Source organism: Phaenicophaeus curvirostris, chromosome 1 (assembly GCF_032191515.1).
Source record: "Phaenicophaeus curvirostris isolate KB17595 chromosome 1, BPBGC_Pcur_1.0, whole genome shotgun sequence".
Lineage (NCBI taxonomy): Eukaryota > Metazoa > Chordata > Aves > Cuculiformes > Cuculidae > Phaenicophaeus > Phaenicophaeus curvirostris.
In genome coordinates, this window is record NC_091392.1 from 142,523,361 (window position 1) to 142,535,596 (window position 12,236).

Here is a 12,236-nt window from a genome sequence, read left to right on the forward strand (position 1 = left end):
GATGGAAGTGTCCTGGTCACTAACTGGGAAGAATTTGTAAAATACATTTTATCACCATATACTTCTTCCCTTTTACTTCTTCCTTTCAAACGAGTGTTACTCTCTTCTGATAGCTATATAGATAATTCTGGGCCTCAAATTCCATCCTGCTTCTCTCCTACAGTTTTATGCAAGAAAGAAGAGCCTTTCTGACTTACATATGTGTGTGTGTATATGTATATATTTTTTTAATCTCTATGCATGACTGTCTGGTGCTTATGTTGTAGGAGTATAACCCTTTTCCAATCAAAATTGTTTGTGTCCTAAGAACCAGGCAACTGAAGAGCTGTTCCCTTGAGTTTGTAGTTTTATGTTCATGTGGTATTGCCATGTGTCTCTGTCATTGATTATCAGGAAAGCATGTGCTTGGGTGGAGTCTGGAGTAAAGCTGTTGTGGACATAAAAACTGAGGGAAATCACTGTGGTTGCAGCAATTTCTTCTTCATTGTTATTTTGCTTTCCTCTGCAGGGCTTTCTGTTTGCTTGGGCAGGATTTTTTTGCATTTATCTTCCTATGGAGATAAAGCAATCTCTTTTATTTTGTGTTCAGGTAAGAAGAACAAGTTGCGAGTTTACTATTTGTCCTGGTTAAGAAATAAAATACTTCACAATGACCCTGAAGTAGAAAAGAAACAGGGCTGGACAACGGTGGGCGACTTGGAAGGCTGCGTGCACTATAAAGTTGGTGAGTAGCAAATGTGGTAGTCTAGTTGTAACGATAGAAGTTGTCTGAGAAAGGGATCTGCAGTTCTCTGTAGCTGGTGGGTGTAAGGTGTGGTATATTTCTATCTGTCTTCCCTATGCCTTGGGGTGAGCTTTTCTGGCAAAGCATTGGAATAGATGGCAAGTTACTCTGTTAAACTGAATATGCAGTGGGATACATGACTACGAACTCGAGTGGGTGCAAATCTCCATCTTGTCTCCGTCCTGTAGTGGATACAACATCCAGGAGGGTGCTTATAGGGACAGCGAAGGCCAGTAACATTTTGCCACCTCCATAAAACCCTTCAGGTAACAGAGTCTTGTCAACCAGCAGTTGTTTTCTTCACCAACAAGTTTTCCTGATCTTTTACTGTGATGGAATCACATGCTGGAATGGAGTGAAAAAAGTCTCTCTTTAATGTAGATTTTCAAGACTGGGAATTAAAAAAAAAAATAAATGCGAAAAGGATAAAAAGGAGTGGGAGGAGAAAGCAAGTGCAGCTAGTGCGTGAGCTTTGGGGAGGCATCTGGGAACAGAAACATATGTTTAACTTCAAGATGATTCATTGGTTGCCCTTAGCTCACAATATTTCCTAATGCCATTTCAGATCTACTGCAGTACAGTTATGAAATGAAGTGTCGTTTCACTTCATAGTGCCTTCTGAGTAGTTTTAAGTAATTTAAATGGATCTGGCTGTAGAAACTTGCACCAAAACAAGTGAAAGACATACAGCATTCAGTTAGCAGAGTATGCAGTGAGCCTGTTGCCCTGCAGGTGGGGATATGAACTAAGAGCTCTTTCTCCACTGGCTGTTGCCTTTGATTTAGTTTTCTCCTGAGAGCCAGCTCAGTTCCTTTCCAGCTGTGCTGGTCAATGGGGTGCAGCAGAAATCAAACTGAGCTCTATCTCCTCCTGTCATGCATGTGCTCTTGGAAAAACCTGCTAGTGGGGTGTAATCAATAACATGGCAGTAAGTGACTGCTGAACCAGGAGCTTGACCCCTAAAACAATTAATAATATACTTATCTGGTATCATACCCTAGGAAAGCAGCAGCATAATGAAGTGGCCTGTTAACAATACATTAACAACTATTGAAAGGAGGCTTTCCAGCAGGGAAGTGGCTGAAACAAAGAGCATTCTTTTCCAGATGAAGAGGGATTTGTTACCCTGGGCTGCAGCCTGGCACTGAACTTCCCTCTGAACCACAGATATACAGTAGACTGCTTCAGGTAGTGAGAGGCCTCTTTGACAGCTGTGCTTAGTTCCAAGAAGGATGAGCTCTGCCAATAGTTGGGCTCCCAGTCTGGAGGCTGCCACTGAGGCAGCTGGCACTGATGGCTTCCTTGTCTCTTTGATGCAACAGAGGTCTTGGACATCAGGGTGAAGTGATATTTATGGATCTTGGTTGCTTCAGGCAACTTTTGGCTCCTCTAAATGATAAATTGCTCTTTTGGAACTTAAGATTTGGGTGAATTCCCAGATAGCACCCAGAGCAAAGAATGAGGATTATCAAAGGTCCCCTTTCACAGATTAGGTGGTTTTGTTCAACACTCCCCTCTTCCCAGAGAAAAAAATTCCAAGAAGTCTTGTAAGCTAGACAAGACTGAACAAAAGCTCTGTTTTTCAGTCAGTACAGCTGTGAAGGTTGAGAGACTTCTTTTTTTGTCTGTTGAAAAAGCATCAAGTCCTTTAACACTTATAGTTCAGTAGTCTTGCTTTCCTGCAGAGTAAAAAGAGAGCAAGTAGTCGCTTTGTATCCCTGCTGCCTACCAAGAGGCAACTGCAGTCTTGTACAGTAGTAAGATATCTAAAAGGTATTAAAATAGTATTTATTAAAGAATTATTCTCAGGAGTCTGAGATTTTCGCTCCTGCCGTGTTTCAAAATCAGTTTTGGTTGGAGATATAGTAGCAGAGGGTGAAGGTGTCTGGAATTACTCATTGTTTTGGAGAAGTATCATATTCCCCTAAAACTTGGGATAATGAGGTTCCAGAAACCTCCAGAGGTTTCTCAGTGTCATCTAAATCATGTTAATATTTTTTTCTCCCCCTAAGAAGACTGCTGAAAACAAGTTAATGAATCTTAATATTTGGAAGCTCCCATGATCTGTTCTTTCCCAAATCCAGATGGCAGCTGAAAATGCAGACCCAGCAACACTTCTGGAATATCAGTCTCTAGACTTTCAGTCCCTTGATGAGAAAAGTAGTAGTGATCAGGGCTTTTTCTGATGGCTAATTTAGCCAGCTGTTTGAATGTGGCAACAGTTATATTCAAGCACTTGTGGATCAGCCATGTAATTACACTTTATTTCTGATAAATTGTATGGACTTTTTCTTCAAATGAGTGTTACCTCAGATTTTAGGGATAAAGGAAAGTGCTCTGCTGTCAGACTTGCCTTTTGCTTCTGAAATGGACTTGTTTCTTAACTTTTTATTTCAGTTCCTTTTTTAAATCCTTTCCTCTGGGGATTTTTGCCCTTAACTCAAAATACCACTGCCAGTGCCATGACTAGAACTGCCAGTACACACTGTGCCACAGTCATAGCCTTCTTTTATTGGAGATGTCCCTGTCTGAAAACTGATTTTCTTGTCTTGATTGCACACTGTCTAGTGTGGAAAAAAATAATTGTAAGTAAGTGTGGGCTGACTAATTTGAAAAATGGTGACAAATTCAGTTACTATTAAGAATAATGATTTTTGTGCATAGATGTGTCAAAATATTTAACCACATAGAATTATCAATCCTAAAATGCAGAGTTGCTATAAACCTCCAAATGTATGCAATTATGGAGAAATAGTGTCATTTTCTGCTATCTTCAAGCAACTGGAATGACTTTGGAATTGCTGCTGAATTCTTTTTTGTTTTGTTTAATTCCAGTAAAATATGAAAGAATCAAGTTCTTGGTAATTGCATTGAAGAGTTCTGTGGAAGTCTATGCATGGGCACCAAAGCCATACCATAAATTTATGGCCTTTAAGGTAACAGTATATTTCAGACATACATAGGATTTTTTCATAACCACTTGCAGCTACCCCTTGTACAGAAATGTTCTGACATTTTATCATGGCTGTATTATAGTTTCTTTGGTAAATCTGCCATGACTTCATATTATATTTTAATTTAGGAGTTTTTTTAGCTCTAAGGGACTGTACGCTAAAAGTTCTAAATTGTAACTGAAGTGATTGAAATGACACAATATCACAATTGTTTGTTTGTATAAATAAAACATGAGGCAGAGAGAAGTGAACTGAGTCTAAACGTCTTCATATGAGCATAATAAGTCATTAAGTGATATTTAGCATCGTAATTTTTTTTTTTGAATGCTGCAAGAATGAAGTAAGCTGGCTTGGTATAATTAGTAGACTCATATATGGACAATTGGTTACTGTCAGTAGTGCAGATTGAAGTAGACACTTTGGGAATGCCAAATTGCCTGAATTTGAGGGAAAACAATTCTTACTAAAGAATAAAGACACCAACTAAAGTGAACACCACAGAAAATAGCTTACAGTATTATGGGATTGAAATACAACAGGTTGCAGAGTAATCTGTCCTCGTCCATGAGAAACATGTTAGCCTAACTAGTCTGATGGACAGAGGTCATGGGGACATGGGAGGAATAAACCCATAATATGTGCATTAGAACATGTTTTTATAAAACTCATTGTGGTTCTAAGTAGTAAAGTAAATCTCACTGTTGTTTGTCTCACAGTCGTTTGGAGAACTGGTACATAAGCCATTGCTCGTGGATCTAACTGTAGAAGAGGGTCAGAGACTAAAAGTCATCTATGGCTCCTGCGCTGGCTTCCATGCTGTCGATGTGGATTCAGGATCAGTCTATGATATTTATCTACCAACACATGTAAGAACTGCTTCTGGGGTCGGGTTTTTTCTTTCTTTCTGATCCTCCCCCTGGCCCCTTCTTTTCTTCAGATGATGAACACATCAGGCTATCTGTATGGATCACTGCCAGCAGTAACTTGGGTGGAGGTGTCCAAGCAGATGCAGCCACCTGTGAGGCTTGTGCCTCGCTCTCTGTCCTCTCCTAATAGTCACCATGTCTTCATGGTTGGGAGCTGCTCATTCAGATCTGATGTGGGACAACGTGACTGTTTCCTGTGTAGCAGCTAAATGGCTGAATGTGTTGCAAATGGCCAGCAGAAGCTGCAGGGAATATGGCAGTACATATCACACTACAACAGCCCACTGATTAGATTCAACAGGGTTAATAAATACCAGGTGGCCTGAGCTACCAAGGTTTGCAGTTGTTCATTGTACACAGAGGTGTCAGCTGGGCCTGCAGCGTGTGTAGCACTTCCTAGGCACTGTTCACTACAGTGTAGAGACCTGAGACCTGCATCTGTGTGGCTTGCCCCAGGCTCCCTTTCTGCCCATGGAAAGAAACACTATGGAGAGGATAATCTTTCCTGATTTTAGTTGTCTGCCATGAGATCAGAAGATTTGTGCCCCAAGGGTTAAAAAGGTCTTTGCTGTCATGGTGTAGCATATTTGGCTTGGGGAGAGTAGAGCTAGCACTTTTGAAGCGAGTGAAACCCTTATCTGCTGTCAGCCAAAATAAAAAATAGCCCAGTTCTTTCTCCTAGCACAGGCTCTGCAGCATTAAAACAAAAATACTTCCCTCTTCACTTCTGTTTCTGTAGATCCAGAGCAGTATCCAACCTCATGCAATCATCATTCTCCCAAACACGGATGGAATGGAGCTACTGGTCTGCTATGAGGATGAAGGAGTTTATGTCAACACGTATGGAAGGATAACCAAGGATGTGGTTCTGCAGTGGGGGGAAATGCCAACTTCAGTTGGTGAGTGCCCTTGATGAATCATACACAATGTGCCATTTAGGGAGCATGAGTGTGTGCACACAGGCAGAAGGAAGGTGCGTTGGGTTTAACTTCAGACTGAGCAGCAGTGATGCTTTAGTATTCCTGTAAAAGAGCTGTGCAAAGTGAGAAGTAGTCATGTGAATCTATTTTCTGTGGAGTTTTTGAGAATAAATTCCAAACAAGCAAGTTGTGGAATTCAGGAGTGAAAAACTCACCAGAGCTTCTGTGCACTGCTGTGGAATTTTTGCTAGGCAGCCACAAAGTTGTGGAAACTTTTCAGTATAAAGATATGGAAGGTGGCAGATAAGTAAGATATTATGGGTAGTTCTATATAGATAACAGTCTATATATATGATTTGATGTGTTTCCTTCAATTCACCTGCAGATTGCTCATGTATCTTGACATGATAATTTTCCTACGTGTTTCTAGTTCAAACTAAGGTAGATTTGAGAGTGGGAGCAATGAGTGTAGTAAAATGGATGCAGATTTGTTACAGGCACAAGCACACACCAGGATCATGTGATGATATATTTCAGCGCTGTGTGTAGCATGGGCTGTGGTCACACTTGATGTTGAGTTTTACATGCTTATGAATGGTCACATGTATTGGGAAAGAACTGTTGATAGCTGTTCAAGCAACACAAATGATAAAGGAGGAGGAAATTTAAAGAAGTTCTGTGTGCAGCATGTTCACTCCTGTGGTGATTAACTCTTGAGTAGATCTAAAAGCAAGCAGAATTTATTAGCTGGCAAATTGTAGAGCCTTTGGGGACTGGAATGCCTGTGAAGTAAATGGCTCTGAGGCAGACGACACCATCTGAACATCTCATCTGACAATTTTTGGATGCTATTTGGCTCAGTTACCACTATTGACATATTATACTGTAGTAGATAATCTGATTTAATTTTACTGAAAGTTAATATGAGAAAAATTCTATAAAAGAGAAGTATTACAAAAAAAAATACTTTTTAATTTTGCTTGCTGAGATCTATATTCTTTTTATTTTTCTGTTAAATATGCATGCAAGTCAGAGGCAATAGCTTATTCTTCATTAAGTTCCCATATGTTATTTTTGGCAGTGTTCCTAAGACTATCCATCAAATTGCTTTTTGAATATACCTTTTCATAATGCGGATGACTTCCTCCTTCATCTAATTTTTTTACTGCCATCAAGAACAGATTTTTTTCCTCATGCTACTACTAATCTGTTTCTCCCCATGACACGCTTAAGGAAAAATGCTTGATTTTTTTGTTTTATTTATGCACAAAGGAAAGCAGTATGACAAATAACAGTATTTCCCCCTGGAGAGCTTAATATGAACCTCTTTTGAGATACACAGATCAACGGACTTTCTCAAGGAGATCAGTTTTTTGAAGTATAACCCCTATTAGGGGAGTCTAGCTCTGGGATTTTTTTCTTGTTTTCTCTCTCCCTCTCCTCTTTCTCTGTTTTTGCTGACAAACTCCTTCAAGGAAATAACACCATGAGACACACAGCTGGTGCTGGGGACACACTGGAGTGAATAAGTTTAGTCTTATTTAAACCTTGGGTTCTGGTTTCTCTTTGTCAACACCTGATTAGCCTGTCCGTTCGCCGCAGGAGAGAGAGCCTGTGTAAAAACTTGATGTTTCTTCAATTTAACTGAAGGCTGGAAGGTTCCCGTTGTGTCATGAATGCTCAAGCAAGGCATATATTACTAATGCGGAAAGCCTATGAGGATTTTTTTTTTTTAAAAAAAAGGTATTTTTAGGCATCATCAAGATGCTGAAGACAGAAGTACCACTCTGAACATGTGCGTAGTTATAATGAGTACATGCAGATAATTTTTAACTGGAGGGCATCAGTATATTCATCTGCTTTTTCACTTCTTCCATGTTGCCCTCTACCTATACTAATGGGCTGTGTGCTGTGTTTTCTTTCAAAAGCGTACATCCGATCCAACCAGATTATGGGCTGGGGAGAAAAAGCTATCGAAATACGATCAGTGGAAACTGGACACTTGGATGGTGTGTTTATGCACAAAAGGGCACAAAGACTCAAGTTCTTATGTGAACGCAATGACAAGGTATAATTGCACCCACCATGGTTTCTTGCCAGGATGGTAAATGTGTATATTATCTGGGTACTTGGGCACAACCAGCAGCCAAGCATCCACCCAGCCTCTCACTCACTTCCCTCTTCTGTGGGATGGGGATAAAATTGAAGGAAGGCGAAAAGACTCATGGATCAAGATAAAGACAATTCAGTAAGGACAGCAAAAGCTGCACATGCAAGCCAGGCAAAGTAAGGAATTCATTAAGAACCTCCTATTGGCAGGCAGGTGTCCAGCCAACTTCCCAGGAAGCAGGGCTTCAGCATACACAATGCTGTCTTGGAAAGACAAACGTCAACACCATGATTTCCCCCCATCCCTCCACATGAGCATATCATTATTTGTTATTGGATATCACTTTGGTCAGTTTGGATTCACTTTCCCGACATTGTCCCCTCTCAACCTCTTGCCCATCCTCAGCCCACTGGCCTTTGGAAGTTGAGGGGCCAGAGAAAAAGCCTTGATGCTGTGTGAGCATTGTTCAGTGGTAGCCAAAACACTGGTGTGTTAACAACACTGTTTAGCCACAAATGCAAAGCCCAGAACCATACAGGTTTCTGTGAAGAAAGTCAACTCCATTCCCACCAGACCCAGGACAGCACTGTAGTTGCCCTGTAAATATCAGTGGCAATGAAGGCAAATTAAAGCCTCTGCTGTCCTACGCATTGAATTTACCAATCTTTTTTTTCTTTGCAGGTTTTCTTTGCCTCCGTACGGTCAGGTGGAAGCAGTCAAGTCTATTTCATGACCCTTGGCAGGACTTCTCTTCTGAGCTGGTAGAAGCAGTGGGATTTGGCAAGGAATTGATGACATCCAGAGTCTGAGATCTTCATTACTCGGAATTATTTTCAGCTGGAGTACAGACCTGCACTAATGCAGCACTCTGTGTAAATGTGTGTGCAGGCATCACTGGTGTTAGGTTTCTTTTTGTTTTTCAACTGGGGCTGTGACGCAGCTGGTGCTGTAAAGATATTGTCATCAGGTGCTACAATGTCTTTGAGATTTGGGATCATGCTAGAAAGCTACAGGTCTTCTTTTCCCTTCAGCTCCAGAATTCCTAGACTTTGAAGGACTCTGTTAGTGTTAAAACAGAGAGGAGAGAAAAAAGGGGAAAAATCCCCAGACTTACCATGAACATGCTGTTGAGTGGACAGGAGGCAGGCAAGAGAAGGTGAGAAGTGGTGTAGAGAGTCAGGCTGGCTGAAACAGAGGGCAGATCTAGTCTAGTAATGTTAACAATGTATTTAATTGACATTTCTTTTTTGTAATGTGACAATATGTGGACAAAGAGGAAGGTGGAGGTTTTAAGAAGTTAATATTTATAAAATGTGAAAGACACAGTGACTAGGATAACTTCTTCTTGGGGACGGGGAGGGTGGGAGGGGACTTGGGGTGGAATTATTTTTTTTGTTGTTGTTTCTGCAGTTTTCTTTTGGCCTGGCCAATAACTTTAGTCGTTTTCTGTGTACCAGGTATTGCCTGAAACATGTGCAGATGATTAAAAAAAAGAGGAAAAAAAAAGAAAAAAAAATTCATTTTCTATGATTCTGTGTTAGGCCAGAACTTGGTTATGTCACAGTATTAGCACTGCCTCAGTTAAAGGTTTAATTTTTGTTTAAACCTAGAAGTGCAACAACAGTTTCACCACAGTCTGCACTTGCAGAACTTAAAACAACAAAAAAAAAGATAAATAAAATCCAAACTACATATGTTTATTTTTTGTGCCTACCTCATTGTTTTTAATGCATAAAATAAAAGAGGTGGTTTAGTTTATACATTTTTAGATGAAAACCATTAATGTCTAATTTAATCTTAATACCAAAACTACCAGATTGAAAGGTTTCTGACTGTTATTGCATAGCAAGTTTCAGCAGGAGGAGAGAGTGGTCTGTTGGGGCAATAGTGGTAGCGGTATGGCAGTGAGACACTGATTAAGGTAATTTGCTTACAAAATTTAGTGAAGCAAGCATTTTTATAAACCGGTTCCATCCTTAATAGAAGTCTGAATTTAGCCTAAAACCAGAGGTTTCACTCTCCTAACATGTGGGCTTAGTAACAGGCAGGTAAAAATAACTAGGCTAGTTCTATAAACTGTTAAATGTTGTAGGAAACATTTTGGGGCGGTGATGTTTTTCTTTAAGAATGCAATGCACTAAAACTCTTTTAAGAATGTAGTTAATACTGCTTATTCATAAAAAACAGCGTATACCTGTGTTTAGATGTAAGATCCCAGCTCTGGCTTTTTTCTTTCTTTTTTTTTTTTTTTAACTCAGTTTTATTTTATGAATAAGTTCTGACATTTGTAATAAATGTCTTGAGAGTAATAATTTGTTTAATGGCTACATGTTCATTACTTGAGAAACTTTGAGTGTATAATAATCTGTTGGTGGTGTAATAATGCACAGTGTCACAATTCAGCCATTTTCCTTTTTGTTTTCACTACTTTTTTTTTTAATTCCTTTGGTGGGGTACTTTGTTGACAGCTGCCTTAAGCTGTTCATTCAGTGAACAGGCTCTCAGTGTTCCCTGGGCTTTGTCTTCTGCTGCGGTTAACTTTCCTTCATGGTGTGACAGGTAGGGCTTTTTTAAACACATATTCTTCAACTCAGTCAAGCCGATGGCTCAAGTGAATGGTCACACAATCAATTAAGAGCCAAGAGCACTGGGTGTACAAAGCTCAAACCTGACAGACCCTTCTGTTACTGTCAAATCTGACTGCTGTAAATCCTTCAAACCCCAATCAGCATTACTGCTGCAGGCTCTCCTTTGAACATCATAGATGGTTGAAAAGCGAATGGTAAACATGTACCGCCAGCACATGCACATGCACACACACCCCGCACCCCCCAAAAAAGAATCAAAACTCAAGAAAGCCTTACATTTGCTGGCGGAGGAATAACTAGAACTATTTTTTTTTTTTTTTTTTTAATTGTATGACTTTTGGATAGTGTTGAAGGTGAAGGATGTGTTCTTTTCAGGCCCGGTGTGGTCAGCCAGAAGAATGATCAACCTTTTGTACTATAATGAACTAGAGGGGACTCAGAAATGCAATGTGATGGTAGACGTGGGTGTAATCACACAGCTGCCCTGTAGTGTAGTTTGCCGAAGCTGATTCAATCGAATGTCGGTCTGCGTGATTTAAATCTTCCAGCACTGTGTGGTCAAAAATTAATCTAGTCCTTGAAAACTTATGCTATTCACCTGGGGGAAGATGCTCCAGTACTGTAGGGATGCCCAGGTCATGGATACGTGCTGTTGAAGTTCTGAGGCTCCGCAGGGGGGGAATTTCCTTCCTTCAGTGGGGCTGCCTGCTTGGCAGCTTCAGCCTCCACGAAGTGCCAACATGGCAAGGTAAAAACAGTATTACAAAACCACTACGTATACCAACATCGAACTCTTCAAACAGTGCTTTTGCAAGCAAAGAAGAAAAAAAAGCTCCTAGGTTTAGTTTTAAGCTTTAATAAGTAATAATTTTCTGTATCTTTAAGTCAAAGTAACCCTAACTTGTATGACTGCAGTGTTTTTATTTTTTATCTTATGCACATGTTATGTTGGAGAAAATGTTTACAAAAATGGTTTTGTTACACTAATGTGCATCACATATTTATGGTTTATTTGAAAGTGATTTTTGTGGGTTTTTTAGTTTTTCATAGTAGTAGTAGTACACTTTTTGTGATTTATAACCCCAAACTCTGCTGATTATAAAGATGCTAAACAATAATACAAAATGACAAACTGCATTTAAAATTACTAATCGTAGAGCTGCAAAGCAGACTGGTGACAAGTAAAACACTCAGCCTTTTTTTTGCAGTGCTATCTAACTTGTCTTCTGTGTATTATGGAAATTACTGTTTTTTCCCCGTTTTTCCTTAAATAAAGTCAAATTGACACCTATTGTATGTGGAAAGTATTTTGAATATCTTCTGGCTGCAGAAATCAAACTGCATGTTGCCTAGTTGCATGTATCATAAGAACGAAAGCCTTATTGTCAAATCTCATAGTTTCAGAGACTTTGACAGTAGATGTGGGCTTTAGGGCTTTTTTGTTCTTTTTTTTTTTTTTTTCCCTTAAAGCCCTATCTCCTGGTGCAGTTGTTCTTTTGAGAATTACAGTTTTCCTTTTAAAGAGGAAAAGTGAAAAGCTTCGAAACATTGGTGATTGAACCACCAGCTGATGGTTTGAAAAGAAGTTGTACAAGGGAGAGCCTGGGTGTGTTACAAGTGTGCTCTCCCATGACAGTGCTTTCAGGCATGTGATTTGAAAACTGACATTACTTATTACTGAGAGAACGGGGTGAACAGGAATCCTGAGACAGATTCTTGCACGACACAAATGCACGGCTCCAAAAAATTAAGGCTTTCCAAGACATAAGCTGTGAGTATTGAGCAGGTTTGATGCAAAGCTCCTGGGGTTCTTGTCAGCCTTTGTCAGCCTTTGCCAGCCTTTGCCCATGTTTTTCCACCATGGGTTGTGTCTGTTTTCTGAAGTGGAGATAAGCACTAGACGTTTCCTTCCGACTGGGCTGGTCTCTGCGAGAAGAGGAGGAAGCCTGTGTTC

General features: G+C 40.0%; 1 protein-coding gene across 11 annotated transcripts in view; it reads left to right on the forward strand.

Moving 5' to 3' along the window:
* MAP4K4 (mitogen-activated protein kinase kinase kinase kinase 4) overlaps positions 1-11,573 on the forward strand; it is a 167,004-nt gene extending 155,431 nt beyond the window's left edge. For all 11 annotated transcript variants that reach the window (XM_069876815.1, XM_069876867.1, XM_069876831.1 and 8 more), the window contains 6 exons: positions 590-724; positions 3,620-3,720; positions 4,455-4,604; positions 5,404-5,563; positions 7,513-7,652; positions 8,376-11,573. In XM_069876815.1, the coding sequence (XP_069732916.1) occupies positions 590-724; positions 3,620-3,720; positions 4,455-4,604; positions 5,404-5,563; positions 7,513-7,652; positions 8,376-8,459 (770 nt within the window). In that variant the 3' untranslated portion in view covers positions 8,460-11,573. The remainder of the gene's footprint in view (positions 1-589; positions 725-3,619; positions 3,721-4,454; positions 4,605-5,403; positions 5,564-7,512; positions 7,653-8,375) is intronic.
* The last annotated feature ends 663 nt before the right edge of the window (positions 11,574-12,236 follow it).